Raw genomic sequence first — 12,897 nt, 5'->3', positions numbered from 1 at the left:
CCTTTATAAGCCATCGTAGTTTGAAAGGATTTAAATTCACAATGTCAAGTTTTTGGTTACAATGGAATGTTGACATTTTTTTAAATCATTGTAATTAAAAAAGTTTAAAATTTGCAACATTTTGTTCATGGTTACTTTCATAAAGCGTTGTAGTTGAAGGAAAAAAATACAAGATTATGACATTTTATCCTTATTTGGGGCAAACAAACATAACCCTTTGTAAATAATTGTATTTGAAAAAAAATCCTAATTTTGGACGTTTTGCTCCTGTCATGACGTCATTACTCTCTGTAAAGAAATTCTCAATTTATGACAATTTCTTCTTTTCCATGACAAACGGTCATAAAAGTTGGTAAATTTAAGACGTTTTGCACTTAGTGACATCGCAAAATCGTAAAAATTTGGAAATAACTTCAATTCCATTCACAAAAGCATACACGTCTGGGTTACCAGGAGTGGGAGCAAACGTGACGTTCAATATCTGGTCAGCTACGATGGTTAAGCAGGACTCTTTGCAGAAGCTCGTGAAGCCAGTGTGATCGGAAAAGAGGAAAGCGCTGAAGTTGCGGAGCTGAGTGTAGCCAGCAGCCTTGACCGAGAAGAATGAATCGTCATGGCCAAAGTTGAGGTAATCCGAAGCGAAGAAGTGGAGGCGAACGAATTTTGGCCCCCGCGAAAGGTGTAGACGAATTCTGAGCGGGACAGACGAGCAGTGTCGTGTGGGATGCGGTTGTGGACAGGGGGAGATGAACGGTTTGCACTTGCAACGATAGAGGAATGAGTTTCATCGATTGGAAAGTAGGTCGAACCATCCTCGCTGTCCCCGATCCAAGTCTGCTTGGACACGGAGGAGTTGCCGAGGGAGCCACAGTTGACGCTGATATCATTAACAAGCAAGTATGCGCCAACATTGTCGCCGATGACTGAGACTCCGAGTGCTTCGAGCAGGACGGAGATGAAGAGGAATAATAAGAGAAGTGGTGGTTTCATGTTCTTCATCTTACCGTTTAATGTCTGAGAGGATCGCAATTGAATCCATGAATAGAAGTTCACATGGATAGTAGACTCTCGAAGATGAACCTGTTTTAATCATTGGGATTTAGGAAAGAGCTAGGAAAAAGTGAGGGAAGGAAAGATTAGATCAGAGGGGGAAAATTACCAATTTAGTCTTAAATTAAAAATTCGATATAATCTTAGACTTTTTCAATTTAATTTTTTTTTATACTCCAAGATATTCTTTTTGGTTAATTTTATCCGAAAATGTTGACATACCAATCCAATCATCTCTCACCATCTTTAGTAACACGACTGGCCATATGATCTTGGACAAACTGAATTGAAATAATATGATTTTAAATATTTTTGTGAATTTTCTGATTTGTTCTTTTCTTTCTTCTTTCGCACTTTTGCTCATCCTGAATCTCTCAGGAAACATGGTAAATCGTTGCAAGAAAAGCTGATTTTTCTACAGTCAAGCTGAAGTACTACTGTTAATCCCGAATCTCTTTGGGAAACATGGTAAATCATCGTAAGAAAGCTGATTTGTCTAGAGTTAAAGCTGAGCTGGTGGCGTGGCTGCCGGTGCTCCTCCATGGATTACGGAAAAGCATTCTCATTCGGTAGATCTAATGGCAGTGCTAACAAGCACGTCTCGATAATCAACCCGATAATGCTCAAATTTCCGGTGAATAGTGCCAAAGCTGGCCACAAGCGAACCAGTCTCATAAATTCCCAGTGATCCCGGCCAAGCCCATTTTGCTGCGGCTGGCGCCAATCTGCATGGAGGCGCAAGAAACCAAGGCAAATGGTGAAGATTCATCAGAATCAAACGAATTCCCACCCGATTTCGCCACGATTTGGCATATTAAGGGAGTTGCTCTTTGTAACAATTCAAGCAGTGGCAGTGGCGCGGGATAAAGGGAGGCCTCAAGTGAAAATTGAAGCAGCGGCAGCAGCACAATGAAAGGAAAATTCTATACTTCGCACAATTAAGATCTAAAATGCCAATCTCAACTTATAACATTTGTCACACACCCGACTCCAACAAGTATAAGGGATGACACGGTTGTCATTTCATCCAAATAATGTAGCTTCAAACGTAACTATAACTCAACTTGATATTGGAATATATACATCCATATATTTGATAAAGTGTCATTTGTTTACAAGATTAGAGTTTCCATAATCCATAAAAAAAAAAACATATATATCTCCAACTAACAAATAAACTCATAGTTCAATGCAGACATAAACAACTCATATAAAAAAAATCCCGCTATCAAAATATCCTCCTAAAAATGTAAACACTCTTGTCCTATTTACGGCTACCTGAAGAACCTAAAAATAGAAGTAAGATAAATGGAATGGGCAATTATAGGCCAATGAGTAGTACAAATCTCTTCTAAACAAATCAGGGATCCACTATGAATGTTTAGGACACAAAAAGGTAACTCATTTACACTAAATCCAATATATAACAAATTTACAAGATGAAAATGAACTATATTACTTCAACATAACTATATTCATAACAAAAAATACCAATTTCATCAATAATATCATAATAAGTATTAATGGTTCAATCCACTAATCAATCTCATCAAATCATACGTCAATGGTCCATCATGCTCAATGCCCTATGATAAAGGCAACTAAGATTCTTTCCTTGGCTAGGTCTCTACTTATATTTCTAGTAGCCAACCCACAAAGATATCCTAAAACTAGTACACATACTTCCAAACCCCTCAAATGGGCCCCCAGAGATAAGGAGCCTCCAAAATCCACCAAACCTATCTGTATCATAAACCAAAATATCTAATCTTTTGCAACTCAATTCATCAATCAAAATCCCTTTTTGTAAAGTATTTCTCTAATCTTTTCAAAATTTATCTCATAAGTATTTTTATGAAATAATACACATGACCTTTCAAGAAAAGTTTATCTGCCCATCTTACAATAACTAAAAAAATAATAAACACTTGATCTAGTTTTATGCAGCAATTATGTTCTTCGTAGTTCAATACACACACATATATATACACAAACACATATATAATATCAAATTACTATTATTTTAAGACATGGATTTTATAATACTATAAAAGAGATCAACACCACTCAGTTAGGAATACTCAAAGCCAAATAATGTAGCTATTTGAGTTGACAATATTCTATCAATTAAACGAGAATTGATGTCAAGACAAAGCAAAACACTACTTTAACTGATGATCTAAACTACGCTTGTTCGTCAACCAATCGACTCCTACACAACAATGAAAGGCTTGTTGTAGTAGTCATTCAAAACTGTCCACTATGCCTAGCTTGCGTGTCAAAATTTTTTTGCACCACAACTCTCTTCATTGAACCATGATTCTAGCAAATCTTCTCTCTAATGAAAGACCTTTCGAGATAATTAGATTCCCTAAGTTTTGCCAACTCTAAAGATAGCTTAAGATGGGCCATAATCATTGGTAAACTAGGAAATTTGCTAATGTTACGGCATGCGCGCATAATTTTGAAAATTCATTTCGGGCAAACTATAAACTTGAATCAAGTTATGTAAAATCCTATAGTTTTACAATACCCTAAACTATTAATACCCCATAATTTCTTAGCTTAACAACTCGTAGAATTAACCAGTTGGCTTAAAATTCACAAGGATCTAAAATTAGAGCTTTATTTCGAAAATTTCTCTAATTAGATTAATTGGGCATTGCGAGATAAAGTTAATCTAACTTGACGAGGCGCCATGGCATGTACTCTTCTTTCCTTTTCCTTTCCTTCCTACTTTTTCGCCTTTGTTTCTCTCCTTTTCTCTTTTTTTTTTCTTTATTTGCCTCTTTTGAACGTGTACTCCTTTTCTTGAGTCCACTTTATTTTTGTTCTCTTTACTAATCAATATTGACTAAGTCAAAAGCCAGCCATTACAACATCAATGACTTTTTTATTACTAGTATTGTCAAATCAATCCTCTGTCTTTACTAAAAACGAAGATGAAGAACAGAAAAAACTCCACCAATAGTAGCACAGTGAATTGGCTCTTGTAAATGTTGTAGCCATGGAGTGGGGACATTGGATTAACACCCAAAGAAAAACACTAACGGTAGGACGGAAAAGGAAAAAAAGAAAAAAAAAAGTAAATAAGAAAATCTATAAAGTCGGAGGCTTCATAGCAACCTGATACTGCATATTCTGCATTGTCGCGTTATTTCCGTGCACCATTTGCTATCTTAAAAGTCTGCCAAGAGTAGTACCTTGTCCAATCCTTCTCACTTGAGCAATACTCCTTACCCTTGTTGGATTGGGTATGAGCCTATTCCATCCACAAACCGTAGATCTATCAAAAGGAGACATGCTATGACGACTCGACCTACTCTAGACGTGGGCCAAACCCCAAAATGAGTACTTGAGAAACCAGACAAGGTGACAATTTTTTTTGTAAAATGTGTTTGCAGTCGGCCTTCCGGTTGAAAAGCTCTATACATAGTGCTGAGGAGCACGTTGGAATAGTAGCTGGACAATCAGCGTACATGTGTTACATTAATTTTCATTGGCTCACGTGGCTCTTATGCAGCTAATATGGTGCCAAATAGGCTGAGAGCCGCGTGCGTGTGCAAGAGAGAGATGGCAACCACCGTGTTGCAGTCGACGTGAGGCCATCCATCTCACATCACGTATCTCTTGTGGTAGCTGCGATCACCTCACAGTGGTCATCCTCTCACATCTAGATGGGAGCCTTCTTTCTCGGTGTAATTTCCATTGGTTGAATTAAGAAAGCACATAGTTTGGAAAGCTTAATCCAAAGAAACGACTAGTGAACCGAGCACCTCCAAAAAATCATGCCGCTGAAAACAGCTGATGTTATGGATTTGATGGATGTCACAGAATTGTGAACAGTGGCATGATCCTAGATATGAGTCTGAAACTAACTGGTGGAAAAGAAAGTAATGTTTCAAGATGCAACAACGATACAGCACAGAAGCAAATCAGTTGTTGGACTATTGTAAGATATTCTTCGACAATTTTATTTCAATTTGTTCCTCAAATCGATGGAAACTTTTAGAAAGAAATTTGTTATTCATATCTGCAAATTGAAACTTCATAGTTCCATTGGCATTCGCTTTCTTGGACTCATTGGTGACTACATAAGAGGATGATCTGAGTCACTGATGGATCCGATGTGATGTTCCTCGTCAAGCTCTCATGGCTTGCTGATGCATTGGAGGCACCATAACGACATATGCACATTCAGCATGTTTGCCGCATTTTAGTAAACATCAGCCAAAACAAAGCTGAAAATTTTTTCTTTGCAAATCAAACCATAATGACAGTATTGTAGTGGCTTGGCTTATTAAGTGCTCGTTTGGAGCTCAAATGGCTATATTCGACATTAGTTTTGCCTATGGAAGGGTCAAGTCCTCTGTTCTTAGGCTCTCTGTATCCCTCAGAAAGAGCACAGCATTCGCAAAAGAAGTGAGTGATCCAGTCAGGAGCAGGGGACTCGATGAGGTTGAATCGGTTCCGGAGCTTGGTTTGGCAAGTGCAGGACAACAAGCACGGGCAACCGATGAGAAACTGGATCCCACCATACAGTAGCCCACTCGTTCCACATGCTGCAAAGCAAACATCATTCTCAATCGCATTAGTTCAATGAGACCCTTTCTTCTCATATGCTGAAGTGCATAAAATATGTCATTCCGATTGCTCTCTCCCTCAGAATGTTGAAAGCACATTGAATTTTCCGATCTCCGTTATCTGCTACACTAGTAGAATCAAGGATTTAAAAGTCAGTAAAAGCATCCTTACTAACATGTGCTCCCTCGGTCAACAATCTCCGCTATCTGGCCGAATGTTACGCAGGGGAAGCAACAGGCCACAACCACTGCAAACGCGCAAGAAATACTTGGAGATTCTCCAGGTGTTACTCGTCCATTTTATTATAAACTTGCCCAGGAAAAGCAAAAGGCCACTGTACCAATTAAAATGTCATCCATGCAGTCAAACAACCCCGTTGTCCAAGGAGATGGTGGAGCAGATGGTGGCAATTGAACTATTATCCCTTAAGGCATCGGAGGCACGTTATGCGGATGAAATGGCACTTGAGGATAGTCTAAACCAGCAGTATGAAAGGGTTGAGCCGGAGCATTCATCGGCCCTGTAGTAAAGCCTGGGACAGGATGCAATGGCTGGAAACCGGCTGGAACCTGAGAGCTCACGGGAATCGGTTGCCCTAAGTATAGAGTCGACTGAGCCCCAAAACTTTGGTTCGCTTGTGGAATTTGTCCAGGACCAACCAGATGCTGTGGATTAGATTGCGGCATTGCATGAAGCGGCATCGTCTACTAATTTTGGGGCTGGAATTGTACAGTCTGCATCAGATTAATCGGACTGGTTTATATATTCTGCTGGAGCCGAAACTGTTGCTGAGTCGAAGGATCGCTCACCTCCTCCGGTTGCATTTGTTGATGGACTGAACTGCAAGGAGCAAATAGTTCGGTCAAGGGAAGTCCCATCTTTTCTCAATCCTGATGATGCACGGAAAATTCCTTGGATGAGCCAAAGATCAACAAATTTTCAAATGGTTTTCATACAACTAAGTGAAACCCATCTCCAGTCCTAAAGATTATGACATAAATGGACCTTTCTCCGCTTAGCGTGGCTGGCATAGCCAGAGTCTATTAAAATATGTTTTCACACTAAAGGTGCCAAGCAGGACACTACAAAGGCTTCGTTAACTTCCGAGAAAATGAATGACAACCTGGTGCGTATATATTAAACTGTTCTTTGGTTGATTTTTTGCATGATATCGGCCAAGCATAGTGGAAAGGGCAAACCGACATTTCGGTCTTTACAGCATGCCGTCTCAAAACCGGAAGAATAAAGTAGCTCTGAAGCTGGGGGCTTTCATAACAATCATTCAAATGGTGTATTCGTGCCGCCAATGTGCACATACCGGAGGCTTTCATGTCCCATCTATTGACAAGGAAGTCTCTTCTCGGTCACATGTTCTGGCATTGATGTCTGCGGCACCAGATTACATGCTCCATGTAGTTCAGACCTTTTTTTTTTTGTGTTTTCACTGCCGGATTTATGCATCGTGTGCCTAAATTGTAGGTCAAACCCCCTTTTTTTTGTGTTTGACAGCCGGATTTGTGCATCATGTGCCCGAGTTTTCAAAGAGAACATGTTCACGATGTTACTCATTACCAGTTTTCTCAGTTACACAAGATGGAAGGGAATTTTGGCTGTGACATTGCCAGGAACAGAAAAGCTTTTTCAGAACCGCAGTAAATCACACTGGGGAGGGCATGACACCTTGTATCGTGCTAAACAAATGTCCGGATTAGGAATGACCAGCGCACCGGCATGGTCCCAGCAAAGCCTACACGGCCTGTCCCGGGCAGGGCCGATTAGCGAAAAGGGTCTTGATTGTTGCCTCTATTGAGAAGATATTAGATTTAATAAAAGAATGGAAAATACAAACCAGACCCAGACATAATTTGTCTCGGCCTGACACGGACGAGGCACGGCCACAGGTAATTCATAGTAAAAATGTTGGGTAAAGTGCATATTATGGTCCTTAAGTTCCAGCATTTATGCAATTTGATCCTCTAATTTTTATTTCGTTAAATCAAGTCCTCTAACTTTCCACATTTGTGCAAATTGGGTCCTTCAAGTTTTATTTTGTACAATCTAGTCCTTCAACTTTTTGAATTTATGTAATCAAATCCTTCGGTCAACCACTTCGACTAAACCAACGAATTAATCAATGACGTGACATTGTTTAAGCGACAAAAATAAAAGGTGATGCTAATTTGCTTCCAAATGAGCAGAAAGCAAACAGGAAAAACAAGTAAAAAGGAAATCATAGTGTGACAGCATTACATACAACAAGTAAACAGTACATCTGATTGCACAAATCAAAAAAGTTAAGAGGACTTAATTGCACAACATAAAAAATAGAAGATCAAATCACACAAATGCCTAAACTTAGAGAGCCAAATTTGTACTTAATCCTCCAAATGTTTAGACTCATTTTGCAGATCCCATCCACGTCATTACAGTCCAATTTCTTTAAAAAATTCACACAACTTCGATAAATATTACTGTTTGAAAACTGCAAGTCTGCCTAAGAATAAGCTACAGAAGCGTCTTCAGTAGCTTGTAAGAGGGCATTTAATGCCCTCATATACCAAAGTCTGCAATTTGCAAAGGTTTTCAATTTCCAAATAGCCTCAAGATGGATTCATAAAGAGATGAAAGCTGAAACTCTGCACTAAGTTAAAGCTTTTTGATTGCCATTGAATCTAAGATAGTGAAGGATTTGTACCTTCTACCGAATATTAACACAATCATGCAGACTTATCAATGATTATTTAGCCAAAAATCGCTACATAGCCCTACACGGTACATCATTCAGTTTCCAAAGGTTTGTTCTGTTTCTTTCTACTTCATTCTAAGTAGTCAAAATCTAATTGTTCTACTACATTTATCTTGATAATCCATTGTATGTTCATTATGTTTCTTTCTGCTTCATTTTAGATAATCAGAATCTGGTCGTTCTGTTATATTTATCTTGATGATTCATTTTGCTTCTTCCTACTTCGTTCTAGGTAGTCAAAATTTGGTCGTTCTGCCATCTTTATCTTGATGAGTCATTACATGTTCGTTCTGCTTCTTTCTACTACATTCTGGGTAGTTAAAATTTGGTCGTTCTGCCATATTTATCTCGATAACCCATTACACATTCATTCTTCTTCATTTTGTTTCGTTATGCATAGTCAAAAGCAGTTTGTTCTGTTGTATTTGTCTTGATAACCTCTTGCATATTCACTCTTGTTGACACCTAAGTTTTGGCGACCCGTTTATTCATTAAAAAATTAGGGACCGAACTTTAACCCCTAAACAAAAATATTAAATCACAGCATATATTTTTAAGTGTGTTTTTATTTATTTATTTTATCGCATTTGCATGGACCGGTGACAAATAAGCTTTAATTTGACAAGTTGGGAGATGGGTGCATTTCGGAAAGGATTTGTATTATTATTTCAATATTCAACGATATCACGGTGGATTGCGATCTCATCTTTGCAAGACTCGGAATTTGAGAGGATTCTATCACAATCTTGAATTTTTAGCCTAATGTTCGACCAATTTGTGGGCAATTATTTGGTCGGAGAATATTCAATCTGCGTAAGGACAGAAAATGATATCTTCCAAGAAAAAAGATGAAAGCGTGCGGACAAAGATTTGGCCACAGGAGAGACCATCTTGAGCACCCATGAAATTGAGTCAATATTCTCAAAATCCTTAGACAATTCTGTTGACCATCATGCAAGGAGGAGGATCAGCTTCGTACAAAGGAAATCAACGAAAAAGGGAAAGTGGGGTTTAGTCTTCACGTATCCATTGGTGTGGGCAGAAAGAAAAGTTGCAAGAATAAGAAAGAAATCTTCACGGAAGTTGATTTGAAAAAGAAATTCAAACCCTAATCCTTGGCCTATAAAAACGTTGTTCGCATAGGGTTTTAAGAGGGCCACACACATTGAACATATGGCCACACGTTGAGAGAATAGATAGATTGGAGGATCCAATAGAGAATAGAAACCGAAGTTCTTTCTGCTCTTTGGGTCCCAATTCCGAGATCGCTCCATCACCGCCTTCGAGATCCACTAGCCATAATTGTTGCTGCTAGACATCCACGCTGTACCTGCACCACGACGGCCCCCTCTTGGCTGAGCTCTTCCCTTTCACTACAGCGAATCTCTTTCTGTTTTGCAGGTTCTCGAATAAGCAGCACTAAGTTTTTCTACCGTGCCGTGAGCCATGACATCGCTACCGTTGTCGAGCTGAGACCAGTATGGTGCCTTCCCGCAACAAAATCGTTCTTTATTTTGCAGGTTCGCTGTGAGACTATCTCGGTGAACATCTGAGCATCCTCCTCACCGTCAGCCCATGCTTGTGCGTGGTCACCACCTCCATCGAGAAGTCCACCCAGTGAGTTGCTCCTTCCTTAGCCGAGAATTATTGAACCGGCAGGCTTCACCAAGCAGCCTGTACTGAGAGTCCCACCGTCGGTCCATACGTGACACCATCACTGCGGATTCCTCATCGACAAAGCTGCTGCCGCACTGAGACCAACTTCAGGCGTAAACCGAGGGGATCATCAAGCTATCAAGGGAGTTTTCAATTCTCAATAAAAATTCCACTTTTCTTTTTTTATAGTCACGTACAAGGGACACATATCATGCCCATGTGAGCACCTAAAAATAAGAGAAGAAGAGTTTTCTGGTTTTCTCATGGCTTCACTTTCCTGACGTGGTTATTATATGTTTAATGCACTGCCACACACAGTCACGATCTCCATTAATCGCAGACATCACCTGGCGCAAGTCCAGCCCGCTCCATTGATTTTCCCAGATTTGTTGAGTAGTTCGTTGCGATGATTTCAGTCCAATTTAGCAAGCTGCCGCTGTCACACCCCGATTCTCAAGAAAAAGAGGCATGACATGGCTGTCCTTTTTTACCAAAGGACGCAGCCTCAACGTAACCAAAAATTCAACCCGATATCAACATATATACATCCACACACACACACACACACACACACACACACACACACACACACACACACACACACACACACACACACATATATATATATATATATATATATATATATATTTGACAAAAGGGGCACTTGGTTACAATATCTATATCGAGTATATCTATAATCACAAACATCAAAACATAAACCTTCTACAAAGACTAACTTATAAACTTATGAACTATGCATAAGCCATACCCAAAATTTCCACCACAAAAGTCCTTCCCGAACGAACGCTCACACCTATTCGTGACTCGCCAAGAACCTGAAAAACAAGTAGATGAGAGGAGTGAGCTACCACGGCTCGCTGAGTAACACATTTCTTCTAAGCGGATCGAGAAATCACTATGCACATTTAAAACATAACTCAAATACATAATCATAACTCAAATACCAAAATACCAATGGTCCAGTCCATTAGTTAATCTCATAAAACATGCATCAATGGTCTATTCCATTGATTAATCTCATCAAATTACATCGATGGTCCATTCTATCGATTAAACTCAAATCACACGTCAATAGTCCACTCCATTGACCAATTCATGCTCAAATGTCTAACCATGGTCACGCGTAACGCCCGTGACAAGACGACCAAGATTCCCCCCTTGGCAAGGTCTCCACATATTAGTAGCCGGTGGCTCGGCCCACAAGGATATCCTAGAATAGTATACGCATACCCACACACCCCTCAGGGTCCACAGCGACATTGAGCACCAACCACCAATCACAATATCCAGTAATCCAACGTCAGAAAGGAAGTCATATCACAACTCAAAATTTGATATATAAATATCAAAGCATTTCAAGATTCTTTCACAAAGAATTTCACAAATCCTTTTTCACACAACCATTCAAATCAACGTCAAAATACGACTCCCTTCGAACCACAAAAATGTCAGGTAATATCTCGATCCTGTTTTATGCAACAAAACATGATTTTTATCAACTCATAGAGTATTTAATCCACCATGTTTCTCAAAACATGAGTTTAAAATACAAAGAAGAAATAGTGTCACTCACTGAGAAAGCCAAAATCAAATACGACGCTCACACGAACCGACGCATTCGGATTCCTAACAATTAACGGGAAAATATCAAAAAGCCGAGTAAAAAATGATATTCTTATAACGACTCGCCTATACTAGGCCTATTAGTCGATAAACGACACCTACGCACCCCAAAAGCTCACAATTTACCATAAACCCATCATTTTCAGCTAGGCGCGGCCCATGCGCCAACTTCCTCACGCCATAAATCCCTCCACAAAATTCCATTTCAAGCCGTCTTATAGTCGTTAGAAAGCTCTCTTAACGTACAACAACAACCCCAACTCAGCCGCCCCAAAACAGCACCGGAAATAACAAAAAAAGAGACTCGAAGCCACTGTTCGCTACAGTACCAGATTGCACCTCCAACTTCAAAATTCAGTTCCGAACAAACCGCAAGCTCAAATCACGATCCGAAAGATGCTATAGCTTCACAACATCCCAAAGTACCATTTCTAAAAATTTTACAGCTCAACGACTCAAAAATTGGGCTTCGCCACACAAATACCCAAGAAATCCGAATTTCAAGCCCTAATTGCGGCAATTGCTTCAAGCAAGTGATTAAAGGCTTCAATTTCTTACCGGCCTTGCAAAACACACTTGAGTAGGCTTGAGGAGGCGTCCGGGTCATGAGCGCGCCAAAATTTTTCCCTTTTTCCCTTTTTCCTTTCTCTTCTTTCTCTCTTCTCCCCTGTTTCTTTCGTTCCCCTGTTTCTGCCCGTGCTCCTCTTTCTCTCCATCTTTCTCTCTTTTTTAAAGCCCAGCCGAAGGTTCCACGGTTCTCTTCAGCCTCCCTTTTTGACTTTTCAAACCTTTCTTTTTTTCTTTTCTTTTCTTTTCTTTTCTTGTTTTAAAACCCATATATTACAGCCGCAACCACCGCGAAGTAGTCCCTCCTCAGCCGGATATCACCGTGAATCTACCATCATCGCGCTTGACTTTTCTTTTGTAGAATTCACTGCGAGCCCCATCATCCGACAAGTCCAACTTCGGGAACGATATTACAAAATAGGTAAAGATATTACCCAAATTTAATTTTGTAATTTCCTTACTTAATTCAATGATATTGTGATTAAATTCAAATCTTCGAATGATGCACATGATTGAAATCCCTGATATGCCGTGATAATCACAACTCGAGTAGCCTTCTAAGTTGGGAAATTTTCCCAATTTCACAACGTGCATATGATTGACAGTCCGATTTCACGCTCGAAATACGACTCGCAATTGCATAGAAAATC

The 12,897-nt window shown here is 39.6% G+C and overlaps 1 protein-coding gene across 1 annotated transcript; it reads right to left on the bottom strand.

The window, feature by feature from the left end:
* Positions 1-5,313: 5,313 nt before the first annotated feature.
* LOC104423664 (cell number regulator 10-like) lies at positions 5,314-6,335 on the bottom strand. Its single transcript, XM_039302857.1, has 4 exons — positions 6,116-6,335; positions 5,975-6,058; positions 5,810-5,881; positions 5,314-5,612 (listed from the first exon to the last, which is right to left on the bottom strand). The coding sequence occupies exons 1-4, from the start codon at positions 6,333-6,335 to the stop codon at positions 5,314-5,316; spliced, it is 675 nt and encodes a 224-aa protein (XP_039158791.1).
* Between the last annotated feature and the right edge of the window lie 6,562 nt (positions 6,336-12,897).

This window comes from Eucalyptus grandis, chromosome 10 (assembly GCF_016545825.1).
Source record: "Eucalyptus grandis isolate ANBG69807.140 chromosome 10, ASM1654582v1, whole genome shotgun sequence".
NCBI classification, from domain to species: Eukaryota; Viridiplantae; Streptophyta; class Magnoliopsida; order Myrtales; family Myrtaceae; genus Eucalyptus; species Eucalyptus grandis.
This window is presented reverse-complemented; position numbering and strand designations above follow the sequence as displayed.